Source organism: Vulpes vulpes, chromosome 2, assembly GCF_048418805.1.
Source record: "Vulpes vulpes isolate BD-2025 chromosome 2, VulVul3, whole genome shotgun sequence".
NCBI classification, from domain to species: domain Eukaryota; kingdom Metazoa; phylum Chordata; class Mammalia; order Carnivora; family Canidae; genus Vulpes; species Vulpes vulpes.
The window spans coordinates 161,384,347-161,399,964 of record NC_132781.1 but is presented as its reverse complement, the minus strand read 5'-3'; the positions used below and the strand labels follow the sequence as shown (position 1 = coordinate 161,399,964).

Below are 15,618 nucleotides of genomic sequence, written 5' to 3'. Positions count from 1 at the left end.
GCCTGGGTGGCTCAGCAGTTTAGCGCCGCCTTAGGCCCAGGGCGTGATCCTTGAGACCCCGGGTCAAGTCCCATGTCGGGTTCCCTGCTTCTCCCTCTGCCTTTGTCTCTGCCTCTCTCTCTCTCTCTCTCTCTCTCTCTCTCTCTCTCTCTCTGTGTGTGTGTCTCTCATGAATAAATAAAATCTTAAAAAAAAATCTTTTGTTTAAAAACATGATGACTTGAAGGAATTTATGCACTTAGTACCTGTGATGGTTAGATGGAAACAAGTGTTTCGAAACAAGATCTTGATAGATGATGGGTATCATAGGTCTAAATGACTCGGTGGCCAAGCTGTGAGTGAAGTTTAATTGTTCTTCCATATTTTATGTTCTACTGTGGTTCCAGCAAATTCACATGTAGCACAAATTGCTGGGTTTAGTTGATCTGATTATTTGGCAACTTAGAATCCCAATAGGTATTGTTTCAGTTTTCCATTTTGCCTTTTCCACTCCTCAGTATTGTTCCAGAACCTTAAATTATAGTTCTTCATCAAGATGTGTGTTGAGGGATCCCTGGGTGGCGCAGCAGTTTAGCGCCTGCCTTTGGCCCAGGGCGCGATCCTGGAGACCCGGGATCGAATCCCACGTCGGGCTCCCGGTGCATGGAGCCTGCTTCTCCCTCTGCCTGTGTCTCTGCCTCTCTCTCTCTCACTGTGTGCCTATCATAAATAAATAAAAAATTAAAAAAAAAAAAGATGTGTGTTGAATTTGAGAGAGATTTTAGGTTAACAAAATACAGTTTCAGTTATGAGGACTGTTTGATTTACTTGAGACAGATTGCTCTTACTTGAAATTTATTCAGAGGGCTGTGTTGGGAAGGGTTTTCAAATTTGATAACGCTTTCCATCTTGAACTGCTGAAACTTGAATCAAACACCTGCTATTCTTTCTTTTTAAGGTGGATTTTGCAAATCGGGAAAGTCAGCTGGCATTTTATCACTGTATGGAAAAATCTGGTCAAGATATTAGAGACTTTTATGAAATGTTAGCAGAAAGAAGGTATGTATTTTTTTTCCAAGCAAGAAGGTATGCATTTTAAACTGTCAGCATAGTTTGAATTTAAAATTTCAAATACATCAAATTTATTTGTTTGTTTTTTTAAATACATCAAATTTAGATGGTATTAGATTTTATTTTTCACCCCTTCTTTCTACACTCATCCCAGAAAAACTTCTTTCCTTTTTATCCCCTCATATAGAAACATAGGTTTATTTTTATGAATCCAGTTTTCATGTGGCTCGTGGGATTTAGGTTAAGCTAAATATGTTTCTCACTGAGTGCTTGTATTATAATTTGAAAGAGTTACTGTTTTGTTAGATAATAACTATGTACAAATCATCCTGCCTAACAGTTTTAAATTAAATATGGGGCAGCCCAGGTGGCTTAGCGGTTTAGTGTTGCCTTCAGCCCAGGGCCTGATCCTGGAGACCCGGGATTGAGTCCCACGTTGGGCTCTCTGCATGGAGCCTGCTTCTCCCTCTGCCTGTGTCTCTGCCTTTCTCTCTGTGTCTCTCATGAATAAATAAATAAAATCTTTAAAAAAAAATAAACATAACATGTTGAAAGGCACTGGAAACTGTTAAGTGCCTGTATATTTAGTAATTACAACATCCATATTATTAATGTGCATGTGCTCATACAATTAATTTTTTAAAAATTGAGGGGCCCCTGGGTGGCTTAGTAAGTTGAATGTTTGACTCTTGATCTTAGTCGGGGTCAGCAGTTTGGGCTCTGCACTGGGCTCCACACTGGGTATGGAGTCTACTTTAAAAAAAAAATTTTTTTTTTTTAATTGAAAAGGTTATCAAGAGCCTTCTTTTTGCTTTAAATTTGAATATTCTAAATAAGTATTTGTGAATCAGTAAGCCAGAGCATTATAAATTGGTAACTTTAGCAATATAAAAAATAAAACTTATTTCCACTTGTTATTTTTTTTGGTCATGGTAATGTATTTGATATTCTTTTCTGCTGCTTGTAGGAAACCTTGCAGTTCCAGAATCATTTTTAAGTCTCATAGTTTGAACCAGGCTATCTCTGTAGCTTAAAACGGTCCCCCAAATGATAATTGACTTTTTTAGACTGAATATACTAAAACATCTACATCGTGTCACCAAGTGCTTCAGTACCCAATCACATTTGAAAGTAGAAACTATCATCCATATGGTCAAGCTGTTTGTCCAGACATGCCTCTATGATTAAGTATCTTGGAATGTCACCACTGGATCTCCACCCCTGTACATATGTGTTAAACAAAAGGCTGTGTGTGAAAATGCCTTTAGTTACTCTAGTTCAACAAGTATGAGTCAAATCCTGATTGTGCTGCCTGGGAATACATTCCCTTCTTACTGCCTGTTCTTGCAACTTTATTTTTAAGTCATAGAAGGTATGTTTTTTTGTTTGTTTTTGAGTCACTTCTTTGGAACATTGTACAGGAATCATTGAATACTGGGAAAGTTTTTAATTTTTATTATTTATGTATTTATTTTTAAAGATTTTAAGCAATGTCTACACCCAAATGTAGGCTTGAACTTTTAACCCCCAGATTAAGAGTCACATGCTCTACCAACTGAGCCAGCCACGTGGCTGGTCCTGGGGAGCTTTTTTAAGTAAAAAATGTACCCCACAGCCAAATCCCCAAAAACTTGAACTTCTAAGGATTTGATTGTTTTTCACTAATAGATTGGAACCCACAGCCCTCTAGCCAGAAAATCAGTTTCAGTACAAGGCTTTCCTGTGTCAGTTCGTGTATGTGTGAGAAAGCATGTGCATGTGCATATGGAGAATTAATGTGTCTATGGAGAGAGAAAAACATTCTCCAGCCTGACTCCCCAAGTAGCAGTTTGAAATCATTGTTAACATTTTAAGCGCTTATAGGAATTCTTGCCGGTAAGCTGGTGGAAAGTATGTTGATGGCCTAGTGACACCTAAGACATAAAACATCCATTAAAATCCTCTCTGCATACATTAAATATTTTTCAAAGAATACTATCTTGTGAGGGTTGGATAGTATTGTGTGGGTGTTACTTTTTGTATATTACCACTTAAGTTCACTCATTTTACTGATGATCTAGCTCTGGCTTTGTTCTTTGGCTCTTATCCATGGTTATTTATCCCTGTTGAATGGCTTTTATCTCCTGATGTAGGAAGTGGGATGATGTGGGACTTAACGGTGACTCAGTGTTGCCCCCTTTGGTTTCAGAGGGCAGTTCTTATGGAATGCATTCCTTGCAGCAGAACTGTAGGATATTTGCCCTTTCCATAGAATGGAAGGAATAGTTAATGCATGAATGAAAAAAATGCTTTAATGATAGCTTAGCTCAGAAATGCAAATAGTGACTGATTTGCATAGGGCACTGCACTTTTAAAGTAGCATTTCATTTATTCCCTCAAATACTGTGTCAGAGAGGTAGGGCCATGACTCTCTTGTGTTACTTTTGGTGGGAACTGAAGATCAGATGACTTCGCTATAAGGTCACAGGTTAAGATGTTGGGCAGGAGATAAACCCAGTGCTACCTGCTAGTGCATTGAGGTTTACACTACCAAAATGATATCAAGATGAATTTGCAAGATTCCATTATGCTTTAGATGAATTTCCCAACTACTTAGGGGAAGTGGGATTTTTGTTTTTAAAGATTTTATTCATTAATTCATGAGAGACATAGAGAGGGAGAGACACAGGGAGAAACAGGCTCCCTGTAGAGAGCCTAATGCAGGACTTTTTTTTTTTTTAAGGTTTTATTTTTCATGAGAGACACAGAGAGAGGCAGAGACACAGGCAGAGGGAGAAGCAGGCTCCATGCAGGGAGCTTGATGTGGGACTTGATCCTGGGACTCCAGGATCATGCTCTGGGCCAAAGGCACCAAATCGCTGAGCCACCTAGGTGCCCCTAATGCAGGACTTGATCCTGGATCCTGGGATCACGCCCTGAGCTGAAGGCTGAAGCTCAACTGCTGAGCCACTCAGGTGTCCCAAGGAGTTGAGGTATTGTGCAGTCATGTGAATAGAGTTATCTCAAAACTTGTCCTTTCTAGGTTCTTTGGAGACCCTTTTGTCCATGGTACCAGTGTGCAGTTGTACTGTCTAACCTGCTTGAGTTGCATTCTTTGGGAACAGGAGCACTCATTTCTTTTGGTAGTCAGAGGGCCCACCAAAATATGTGCAGAATCAGTATTTATTAAGCTGAACAGAGCTCTAGCACTAATGTTTATGCATATACCTTTGATTTATGTAACTTTTTCATATTTGGGGTATAGTTTTAGTTTGATTAATCTAAAACATAACCTTGACTGTTTTTACAGTATGACTTTAAGCTTACTGTTAAATATATATATATACATATATATATTTTTTTTTAAGATTTTATTTATTTGACAGCACAAGCAGGGAGCAGCAGGCAAAGGGAGAGGGAGAAGCAGGCTCCCCACTGAGCAGGGATCCATCCCCATGCGGAACTCGATCCCAGGATCCTGGGATTATGACCTGAGCTGAGGGCAGATGTTTAACCAACTGAGCCACCCAGTTGCCCCAAGCCTGCTTTCAATGTGGGAAGTGAACTGGTGACCATTCTAGATGTCTTAATTTATATTGGAAAGCATACAGTATGTTTACCTTTATGTATGAAAAGTTGCTTCCTTGGAATTTGTATTTATGGTGGCAATGAATTAGCCAAGTTCCATGCTTTGAAACATTTATTTTAAGGTGGCTGGCCATTATTTAGGCAAAGAATCTGATTCCTGTGGAACTCTAGAAAGATCATCTTGAATCCAATTAAACAAAATAATATAGATACTCTCATAAAATATTCTCTCTAGACTGAGAAATTCTGTATAAATACATATAACAGTGTGTTATTGATGCTTCCAGTGTTGAATGTTTGAAACCTTAGATGCTTCATTTGCTATAGAGAGGGAGTTAGAACATCACCCAGTAGTAGCTTTGACATATTTTTCTTCCTTTCCTTTCCTTCCCTTTCCCTTTCTTTCTTTCTTTCTCTTTCTTTCTTTCTTTCTCTTTCTTTCTTTCTTTTCTTTCTTTCTCTTTCTTTCTTCTTTCTCTTTCTTTCTTCTTTCTTTCTTTCTTTCTTTCTTTCTTTCTCCTTCCTTCCTTCCTTCCTTCCTTCCTTCCTTCCTTCCTTTTTCTTTTCCTTATTTATTTATTAAATTTTTTGGTATATTTTTTATTGGAGTTTGATTTGCCAACATATAGCTTAACACCCAGTGCTCATCCCATCAAGTGCCCCACTCGGTGCCCGTCACCCAGTCACCCATCCCTCTGCCCACTTCCCCTTCCACCACCCCTTGTTCGTTTCCCAGAGTTAGGAATCTGTCATTTATTTATTTGAGAGAGAGAGAGAGAGACAGAGCATGAGCAGGGGGAAGACAGAGGGAGAGGAAGAAGGAGCTCCCTACTGAGCATGGAGCCCGATGCGGGGCTGAATCCCAGGACCCTGAGATCATGACCTAACCTGAATGCAGAGACTTAACTGAGCCACCAGGCACCCCTGACATATTTTCCTAAGATTCATTCTTTCAACAGGTACTTGAGTGCCTCCTCTGAGACCGTTACAAGAAGACCAAAACAAAACAAAACAACAAACCACCTCATTCCTTTAGGGGCTTAAGTTCTAAATTTGTTTATGTTTTAGTAAGCCACTAAAGGTAGTACTGTTTGGCAAAGTGAACTCCAATAAAAATAAAATAAAAATAAAAAAGGCAGTACTGTGTAGAATGTATGACCTGCTTGAGGGAACAAAAATGGACAATGAATGAGAGTGAAAGAATTGGCCTTTGTTACGGGTAAATTTCATTTTATCCCTCATACATGTTCTTTTTTTTTAAATATTTTTTATTTATTAATGAGAGACACAGAGAGAGAAAGAGAGGCAGAGACATAGGCAGAGGGAGAAGCAGGTTCCATGCAGGGAGCCTGATGTGGGACTTGATCCTGGGACTCCAGGATCACGCCCTGGGCCAAAGGCAGGTGCTAAACCACTGAGCCACCCAGGAATCCCCCCTCATACATGTTCTTGTGTGTAAATTTAATTCCTATCTTGAATGCCCTGAATAGGTCACTATCAAAGAAAACCATGCTGAATTCCTTTACAATTGAGGAATCTCACACAAAGCCTGTGTTCAGTTGGTGGTTGGGGAAAAGTAACATTACTAAAGGCCAAGTATGTGCCTTGCATTTTGTCAGGAAAGTTCTTAAAACTGTTACCTTATTTAATCTTCTTAAGAGCCTTATGAGGAAAGTTTACCACCATTTTACAAGTGAGACAGCTGAGGGAGACTGACTTCCAACATTTTTTTTTTTTAATTGTGAATTGAGATAGAGGTGTTACCAATGTTATATGGGTCATGTAGGTAGGAGGATTTCAGTTAGATTATTCTCTTTCCCAATAATACATTTGTTTCCCAAGTTGTGGTAAAAAAATCTTTTGGCAGAAAAGTAATTATGAAAGACATGAATGTGGGGATATGATACCATTTAATACCAGTGCTCATTATAAGTCATGATACTTCAACCTAAAGAATAAAGAAGGGCTGAAGTGCTGTCCAGTAGAAACATAATGCAAACTAAATTTGTGGTTTTAAATGTCCTAGGGCAGCCCCGGTAGCATAGCGGTTTAGCGCTGCCTGCAGCCCAGGGTATGATCCTGGAGACCCAGGATCGAGTCCCATGTCGGGCCCCCTGCATGGAGCCTGCTTCTCCCTCTGCCTGTGTCTCTGTCTCTTTCTCTCTCTGAATGAACGAATGAATAAATTATAAAAAAATGAATAAATAAATAAGTCAATATCCCAGTAGACACAGTAAAAAAGTGAAAAGGTAAAATTAATTTTATTTAACTCAGTATGTCTAAAATGTTATTTCAGCATATAACCAATCTAAATATACTTAAGTATTTCTTTTTTTAAAATTAAATCTACCAAGTCCAGTGTGTATTCTGTATTCACATCTCAAATTTCAAGTTCTCAATAGCCACATGTGGGTTGTGGCTATGGATAGTATTGGACAGTCCACATCTAACTAATGAGTAAACAATGGCAAAGAGTTTTATTTTACTTTTATTTATTTTTAAAGATTTTATTTATTTATTTCATAGGAACACAGAGAGCATGAACAGGGGAGGGGCAGAGGTAGAGGGAGAAGTAGGCTCCCTGCTCGGTCCCAGGACCCTGAGATCATGACCTGAGCCCAAGGCAGATGCTTAACCGACTGAGCCACTCAGACACCCAAGATTTTTAGAAGCAGGACTTCGTTAATCTCATGTGTGTGGTTTAATGTGTCAGTGACAAGGAAACAAAACAACTAATACATTCTTTTTCATATTTGATAGAGAGGAACGAAGGGGATCTTATGACTATAGCCAAGATCGTACATATTATGAGAATGTTCGTACTCCAGGCACATATCCTGAAGACTCCAGACGGGACTATCCAGCCCGAGGGAGAGAATTTTATTCAGAATGGGAAACTTACCAAGGAGACTACTATGAATCACGATACTATGACGATCCTCGGGAATATAGGGATTACAGAAACGATCCTTATGAACAAGATATTCGGGAGTACAGTTACAGGCAAAGGGAACGAGAGAGAGAACGTGAAAGGTTTGAGTCTGATCGGGACAGAGACCATGAGAGGAGGCCAATTGAGCGCAGTCAGAGCCCAGTGCACTTGCGACGCCCACAGAGTCCTGGAGCATCTCCCTCACAGTCTGAGCGGTTGCCAAGTGATTCTGAGAGGAGGATTTATAGCCGGTCTTCGGACCGGAGTGGGAGCTGTAGCTCACTTTCTCCTCCAAGATATGATAAACTTGACAAATCTCGTTTGGAACGCTATACAAAAAATGAAAAGACAGATAAAGAAAGGACTTTTGATCCTGAGAGAGTGGAAAGAGAAAGACGCTTAATAAGGAAGGAAAAAGTGGAAAAGGATAAAACTGAAAAGCAGAAACGAAAAGGAAAAGTTCATTCCCCTAGTTCTCAGTCTTCAGAGACAGACCAAGAAAATGAGCGAGAACAGAGCCCTGAAAAATCACGGAGTTCTAATAAACTGAGCAGAGAGAAAGCTGACAAAGAAGGAATAGCAAAAAACCGTCTGGAGCTCATGCCCTGTGTGGTTTTGACTCGAGTGAAAGAGAAAGAGGGGAAAGTTATTGACCACACTCCTTTGGAAAAGCTGAAAGCCAAGCTTGATAATGACACTGCCAAGTCTTCTGTCCTAGATCAGAAACTTCAGGTCTGTCAAACGGAACCTGCAAAATCTGACTTGTCTAAACTGGAATCTATTCGAATGAAAGTGCCAAAGGAAAAGGGACTGTCAAGCCACATAGAAGTGGTTGATAAGGAAGGTAGGCCTAAGCCCAGGAAGCACCTAAAACCAGAGCAGACTGCTGACGGGGTCAGTGCAGCAGATCTGGAGAAGCTGGAAGCAAGGAAGAGGCGTTTTGCAGATTCTAATCTGAAAGCAGAAAGGCAAAAATCAGAAGTCAAGAAAAGTAGTCCAGAGATGGAGGAGGCTCGGGTACTTTTAAAAAAGCAGCCTGACCTATCATCTAGAGATGTCATTCTGCTGAGGGAAGGAGAGTCGGAAAGAAAACCTGTGAGGAAAGAAATTCTTAAACGAGAATCTAAAAAAATCAAACTAGACAGACTTAATGCTGTTCCCAGCCCTAAAGACTGTCAGGAGCTTGCCAGTGTTTCTGTTGGGACTGGCTCAAGGCCCAACTCAGACCTGCAAGCAAGGCTGGGAGAACCAGTATGCGAATCTGTGGAAAATCAAGAAATCCAGTCAAAAAAGCCCATTCCCTCAAAACCCCAAATCAAACAGCTGCCGTTATTAGATGATCAGGGACCAGAGAGAGAAGATATTAGGAAAAACTATTGCAGTCTTCGTGATGAGACACTTGAATGTAAATCAAGCCAAGAGAAACCACATTCGGTAAATACTGAAGAAAAAATTGGCATTGATATCGATCACACGCAGAGTTACCGAAAACAAATGGAACAGAGTCGTAGAAAACAGCAGATGGAGATGGAAATCGCCAAGTCTGAGAAGTTTGGCAGTCCTAAAAAAGATGTAGATGAATATGAAAGACGGAGTCTGGTTCACGAGGTAGGCAAACCCCCCCAAGACGTTACTGATGACTCTCCTCCAAGCAAAAAGAAAAGAATGGACCATGTTGATTTTGATATCTGCACCAAGAGAGAGAGGAATTACAGAAGTTCACGCCAAATCAGTGAAGACTCCGAAAGGACTGGCGGCTCTCCCAGTATCCGGCACAGTTCCTTCCATGAGGAAGACGACCCTGTAGGCTCCCCTAGGCTCATATCAGTAAAAGGATCTCCTAAAGTGGATGAAAAAGGTCTCCCCTATTCTAACATAACAGTCAGAGAAGAGTCCTTAAAATTTAATCCGTATGATTCTAGCAGGAGAGAACAGATGGCAGACATGGCCAAAATAAAGCTCTCTGTCTTGAATTCTGAAGAGGAACTAAATCGGTGGGATTCTCAAATGAAACAAGATGCCAGCAGATTTGACGTGAGTTTCCCAAACAGCATAATTAAGAGAGACAGCCTTCGAAAGAGGTCTGTACGTGACTTGGAACCTGGTGAGGTACCTTCTGATTCTGATGAAGATGGTGAACACAAGTCCCACTCACCCAGAGCCTCTGCTTTATATGAGAGTTCTCGGCTGTCTTTTTTATTGAGGGACAGAGAAGACAAATTACGTGAGCGAGATGAAAGACTCTCCAGTTCTTTAGAAAGGAACAAATTTTATTCTTTTGCATTGGATAAGACAATCACACCAGACACTAAGGCTTTGCTTGAAAGAGCTAAATCGCTGTCTTCATCTCGAGAAGAAAATTGGTCTTTTCTTGATTGGGACTCCCGTTTCGCTAATTTTCGAAACAACAAAGATAAAGAAAAGGTTGATTCTGCTCCAAGACCTATTCCATCCTGGTACATGAAAAAGAAGAAAATTCGGACTGATTCAGAAGGAAAAATGGATGATAAAAAAGATGATCATAAAGAAGAAGAACAGGAAAGACAAGAGTTATTTGCATCTCGTTTTTTACACAGCTCAATTTTTGAACAAGATTCCAAGCGATTGCAGCATCTAGAAAGAAAAGATGAAGAATCAGACTTCATTTCTGGGAGGTTGTATGGGCGGCAGACATCTGATGGAGCAAACAACACAGCTGATTTGATTCAAGAGCCTGTAGTTCTTTTCCATAGCAGATTTATGGAACTCACACGAATGCAACAGAAAGAAAAGGAAAAAGACCAAAAACCCAAAGAGGTTGAGAAGCAGGAGGATACTGAGGATCATCCTGAGACCCCGGAACCTGCTTCAGAGAGTAAGGAGTCAGACCTGAAGACTCCCCCTCCGACTGGGCCTCCTGCTGTGACAGCTGTGGCTCCAGAGTCAGCATCATCGTCACTGGAGAAGACAACAGCCAGCGAAAAAGCTGGGGAGGTGCCTCTGGTGACAGAAGAAAAGCCCAGGGAGCCAGCCTCTGCCTCAGAAGAAGCAAAGCCTGTGTCGGAGCAGGCTGCCACGGCTGTGCAGCAAACCGAACAGGTCGACCTGCCCTCAGGAGTGGACACCAGTAAAGATGCTGCCGGGGCTCCACTGGTTGTGGAAGAGAACTCATCAGCTGATCAGCTGCCTTATATGGACACCAAGCCTCCGACCCCCGGCGCCTCGTTTTCCCAGGCAGAGGCCACTGTAGATCCAGAGCCTGATAGTACCCCAGCACTCCCGAAACCGACCCCGAAGCCTGAGGAAGCTGATGAGCCCAAAGTGGAAAAGCCAAACTCAGCTGCTCATGTTGAGCCTACTGCAGATCAGAAAGCTGAAGTCGTACCTGACGTTCAGCCTCAAGCTTCTGAAGACACTGAGGTCGATCCCCCCGTTGCCACAAAAGATAAAAAGACAAACAAAAGCAAGCGTTCCAAGACCCCTGTTCAGGCTGCCACAGCAAGTACCGTGGAGAAGCCGGTCACGAGGAAGAGCGAGCGCATAGACCGGGAGAAACTCAAGCGGTCCAATTCTCCTCGGGGAGAAGCCCAGAAGCTTTTAGAGTTGAAGTTGGAGGCAGAGAAGATTACACGGACTGGCTCTAAAAACGCAGCAGCAGACCCGGAACACCCTGAACCAAGTCTGCCCCTCAGCCGAACAAGGCGCCGGAACGTGAGGAGTGTCTATGCAACCATGGGTGACCACGAGAGCCGTTCTCCCGTCAAGGAGCCCGTGGAGCAGCCACGAGTGACCAGGAAGAGACTGGAGCGAGAGCTGCAGGAGGCCGCGGCAGTCCCCACGACCCCAAGAAGGGGGAGGCCTCCAAAAACACGCCGTCGGGCCGAAGAAGATGAGGAGACTGAGGCGAAAGAACCAGTTGAGACACTCAAACCAGCTGAGGGATGGAGGTCCCCACGAGCCCAAAAATCAGGAGCAGCTGGTGGCCCGCAAGGAAAAAGGGGGAAAAATGAGCCAAAAGTTGATGCCGAACGTCAGGAAGTGGCCACTGAGGTGAGTCCCCAACTAAATGTGAAGGAAAATAACACAAAATCCAAGGCTGATAAAGAAGAAGCAGGAAGTGAACAAAAACGTGACAGAAAAGAAATTAGCACAGACAAAAATGCACCAGAAGCCCCTGCAGTTGAAGTGGTGGAGAAAAAAACAGCCCCTGAAAAGAACTCCAAGTCAAAGAGAGGAAGATCCCGAAACGCTAGGTCAGCAGTGGACAAATCTGCAAATCTGAAAAATGTGGACACCAGTGTCAGTCCCGGTGTGGCGGTGGGCGCCGCGGGACCGCCAGTGGAGAAGGAGGCCGAGGTGGTGGCCGGGCCTGCCGAGAAGAGCGAGAATCCCCCGAAGGAAGGGGGTTTCTCAGCCGAGGTGAGCAGCGATCCGGCCCCTGCCGATAAGGACACGGAAGAGAAAGAAGACGTGTCTGCCTCGACGCCGTCCCCAGAAGCAAATCAGCTAGCCAAGCAGATGGAGCTGGAGCAGGCCGTGGAGAACATTGCAAAGCTCACTGAGACGGCGGCTGCGGCCTTCAAGGCGGCGGCGGCCACGGATGCGCCCGAGGGCTCCACCGCGGACGGGGACAAGCCGGCGCACCAAGCAAGTGAAACGGAACTGGCTGCAGCCATCGGCTCCATCATCAATGACATTTCTGGGGAGGCAGAAAACTTCCCCGCAGCTGCACCTTACCCCGCCGAAGCCCAGACCGACCTGCAGCCCCGCTCTCAAGCCCCGCAGCCCCCCGGGGAAGGAATGGAGCCCGAGACTGACGAGGCCGTGTCTGGCATCTTGGAGACCGCAGCTGCTGCAGAATCTTCTGGGCCACCAGCCAGTGCCACTGATCCCTCAGCAGGCCCAGCAGATACTAAGGACGCTGGGGGGAGCGGCAGCGAAACCTCCCACCCAGTGCCAGAAGCCAAAGGATCAAAAGAAGCAGAAGTCACTCTTACTCGGAAAGAGAAAGGGCGCCAGAAGACAAGTCGATCGCGCCGCAAACGGAATACAAATAAGAAAACGGGGGCCACTGCAGAGACCCACGTCCCGGAACCTGACCCAGTTCAAAGCAAGAGTCCTACTACAGACGAGGGGACAGCAGTGCCACCCCCGGAGACTCCACAGGAAGAGCAGCAGAGGGAAAAGCCCCAGGCCACTCCGCCTGAATCCTGCGCTTTGGACCCAAGCAAGACTCCATCTGTGGAGAATTTGTCCCAAGAAAGCAGCATTGAGGAGAAGACTCCCGCCAGAGCGTCCGCACTCCCAGACCTCCCTGTTCCCTCCCAGCCAGTGCCGGTGGAGGACGAGCCTCAAGCCAGATTCAAGGTGCATTCCATCATTGAAAGTGACCCCGTGACCCCACCCAGTGACTCCAGCACACCCACCCCCACAATCCCCTCTGTGACTGCAGCAAAGCTCCCACCCCCTGTCACCTCGGGGGGCGTCCCACACCAGAGTCCCCCTGCTAAGGTCACAGAGTGGATCACGAGGCAGGAGGAGCCTCGGGCTCAGTCCACCCCGTCTCCAGCTCTTCCCCCAGACACAAAAGCTTCTGACATCGACACCAGCTCCAGTACACTGAGGAAGATCCTCATGGACCCCAAATACGTATCTGCCACTGGCATCACCTCCACGAGTGTGACAACTGCCATCGCAGAGCCTGTCAGTGCTGCCCCTTGCCTGCACGAGGCACCAGCCCCCCCTCCGGTGGAGCCTAAGAAGTCTCTTTTAGAAGAAAAACCAGCAGCTCCGGTACCCAACACTTCTGACACACCGGCCCCAGAGGTTCCAGCAGCCGCTGAAAAGGAAAAGGTGGCTCCCGTCATTGCTCCCAAAATTACTTCTGTGATTAGCCGGATGCCTGTGAGCATTGATTTGGAGAACTCGCAAAAGATAACCCTGGCAAAACCAGCTCCTCAGACCCTGACCGGCCTGGTGAGTGCTCTGACGGGCCTGGTGAACGTCTCGTTGGTCCCAGTGAACGCCCTGACTGGCCCGGTCAACGCCCTGAAGGGCCCCGTGAAGGGCTCAGTGACCACCCTGAAAGGTCTGGTGAACACTCCTGCTGGCCCCGTGAACGTCCTCAAGGGCCCAGTGAACGTCCTGACGGGGCCGGTGAATGTTCTCACCACTCCAGTGAACGCTGCCGTGGGCACAGTGAACGCTGCCGCGGGCGCCGTAAACGCCACCGTGGGCACGGTGAACGCCACCACGGGCACCATGAATGCGGGTGCAGTGACTGTCACGGCAGGTGCGGTGACTGCTGCATCCGGCAGCGTGACCGCCACTACAACAGGTGCAGTGACTGTCGCCGGTGCGGTGATCACGCCATCGGCGAAGTGCAAACCCAGACCGAGCACAAATGAGAACAGCCGGTTCCACCCGGGGTCTATGTCCGTGATCGACGACCGTCCAGCAGACGCGGGCGCCGGCGCCGGGCTGCGCGTGAACACCTCCGAAGGGGTGGTGCTCTTGAGCTACTCGGGGCAGAAGACTGAAGGGCCGCAGCGGATCAGCGCCAAAATCAGCCAGATCCCCCCGGCCAGCGCCATGGACATCGAATTCCAGCAGTCAGTGGCCAAGTCCCAGGTCAAGCCCGACTCTGTCGCCCCATCACAGCCTTCGCCCAAAGGCCCCCAGGCTCCTTCGGGCTATGCGAACGTGGCCACCCATTCCACCCTGGTACTGACGGCCCAGACGTATAATGCGTCTCCTGTGATTTCATCCGTGAAGGCTGACCGTCCGTCCCTGGAGAAGCCCGAGCCCATTCACCTCTCTGTGTCCACACCTGTCACCCAGGGTGGCACAGTGAAGGTTCTCACCCAGGGCATAAACACTCCCCCGGTGCTGGTTCACAACCAGCTGGTCCTCACCCCCAGCATAGTCACCACGAATAAAAAGCTTGCTGACCCTGTCACCCTCAAAATAGAGACCAAGGTCCTCCAGCCAGCTAATCTGGGGTCGGCTCTCAACCCCCACCACCCTCCTGCTCTGCCCAGCAAGCTGCCTGCAGAAGTGAACCACGTCGCCTCGGGGCCCAGCACCCCGACAGATCGAACAGTGTCCCATCTGGCAGCCACAAAGCCAGATGCACATTCTCCTCGACCCAGTGGGCCCGCTCCGTCCCCATTCCCGAGAGCGTGCCACCCCAGCAGCACCACGTCCACCGCGCTCTCCACTAATGCCACGGTCATGCTGGCTGCAGGCATTCCTGTGCCTCAGTTCATCTCTAGCATACATCCGGAGCAGTCTGTCATCATGCCGCCCCACAGCATCACCCAGACGGTGTCCCTCAGCCACCTGTCGCAGGGCGAGGTGAGAATGAACACTCCCACGCTGCCCAGCATCACCTACAGCATCCGGCCAGAGACCCTTCACTCACCAAGGGCCCCTCTGCAGCCCCAGCAAATAGAGGTCAGGGCCCCGCAGCGGGCGGGCACGCCCCAGCCAGCTGCAGCGGGGGTGCCAGCCCTGGCCCCCCAGCATCCCCCAGAGGAGGAAGTGCATTATCACCTGCCCGTTGCTCGAGCTGCTGCCCCTGTGCAGTCAGAGGTGCTGGTCATGCAGTCGGAGTACCGGCTGCACCCGTACACCGTGCCCCGGGACGTGAGGATCATGGTGCATCCGCATGTGACAGCAGTCAGCGAACAGCCCCGGGCGGCAGACGGGGTGGTGAAGGTGCCACCGGCCAGCAAGGTCCCTCAGCAGCCCGGGAAAGATGTGGCCAAGACTGCGGAAGCCAAGGCCACCCCGGCCCCCGCCCCCCACGGTGAGGCCCGCATCCTCACCGTCACCCCCAGCAACCAGCTCCAGGGGCTGCCTCTGACCCCGCCCGTGGTGGTGACGCACGGCGTGCAGATCGTCCACTCCAGTGGGGAGCTGTTTCAGGAGTACAGATACGGAGACATCCGCACCTACCACGGCCCTGCTCAGCTCACGCACACTCAGTTTCCTGCTGCCGCCTCCATCGGCCTACCTCCTCGGACCAAGGCTCCCGCTCAGGTGAGGGCCACACGGCAGCCTCCCTCCCTGTGGCGGGTCGCGTGCCG

At 47.0% G+C, this 15,618-nt stretch overlaps 1 protein-coding gene across 4 annotated transcripts in view; it reads left to right on the top strand.

The window, feature by feature from the left end:
* Nucleotides 1-15,618, top strand: part of SPEN (spen family transcriptional repressor) — a 94,602-nt gene that overhangs the window by 75,765 nt on the left and 3,219 nt on the right. For all 4 annotated transcript variants that reach the window (XM_026011974.2, XM_072751109.1, XM_026011975.2 and 1 more), the window contains 2 exons: nucleotides 938-1,038; nucleotides 7,378-15,571. In XM_026011974.2, coding sequence (XP_025867759.2) covers nucleotides 938-1,038; nucleotides 7,378-15,571 — 8,295 coding nt within the window. The remainder of the gene's footprint in view (nucleotides 1-937; nucleotides 1,039-7,377; nucleotides 15,572-15,618) is intronic.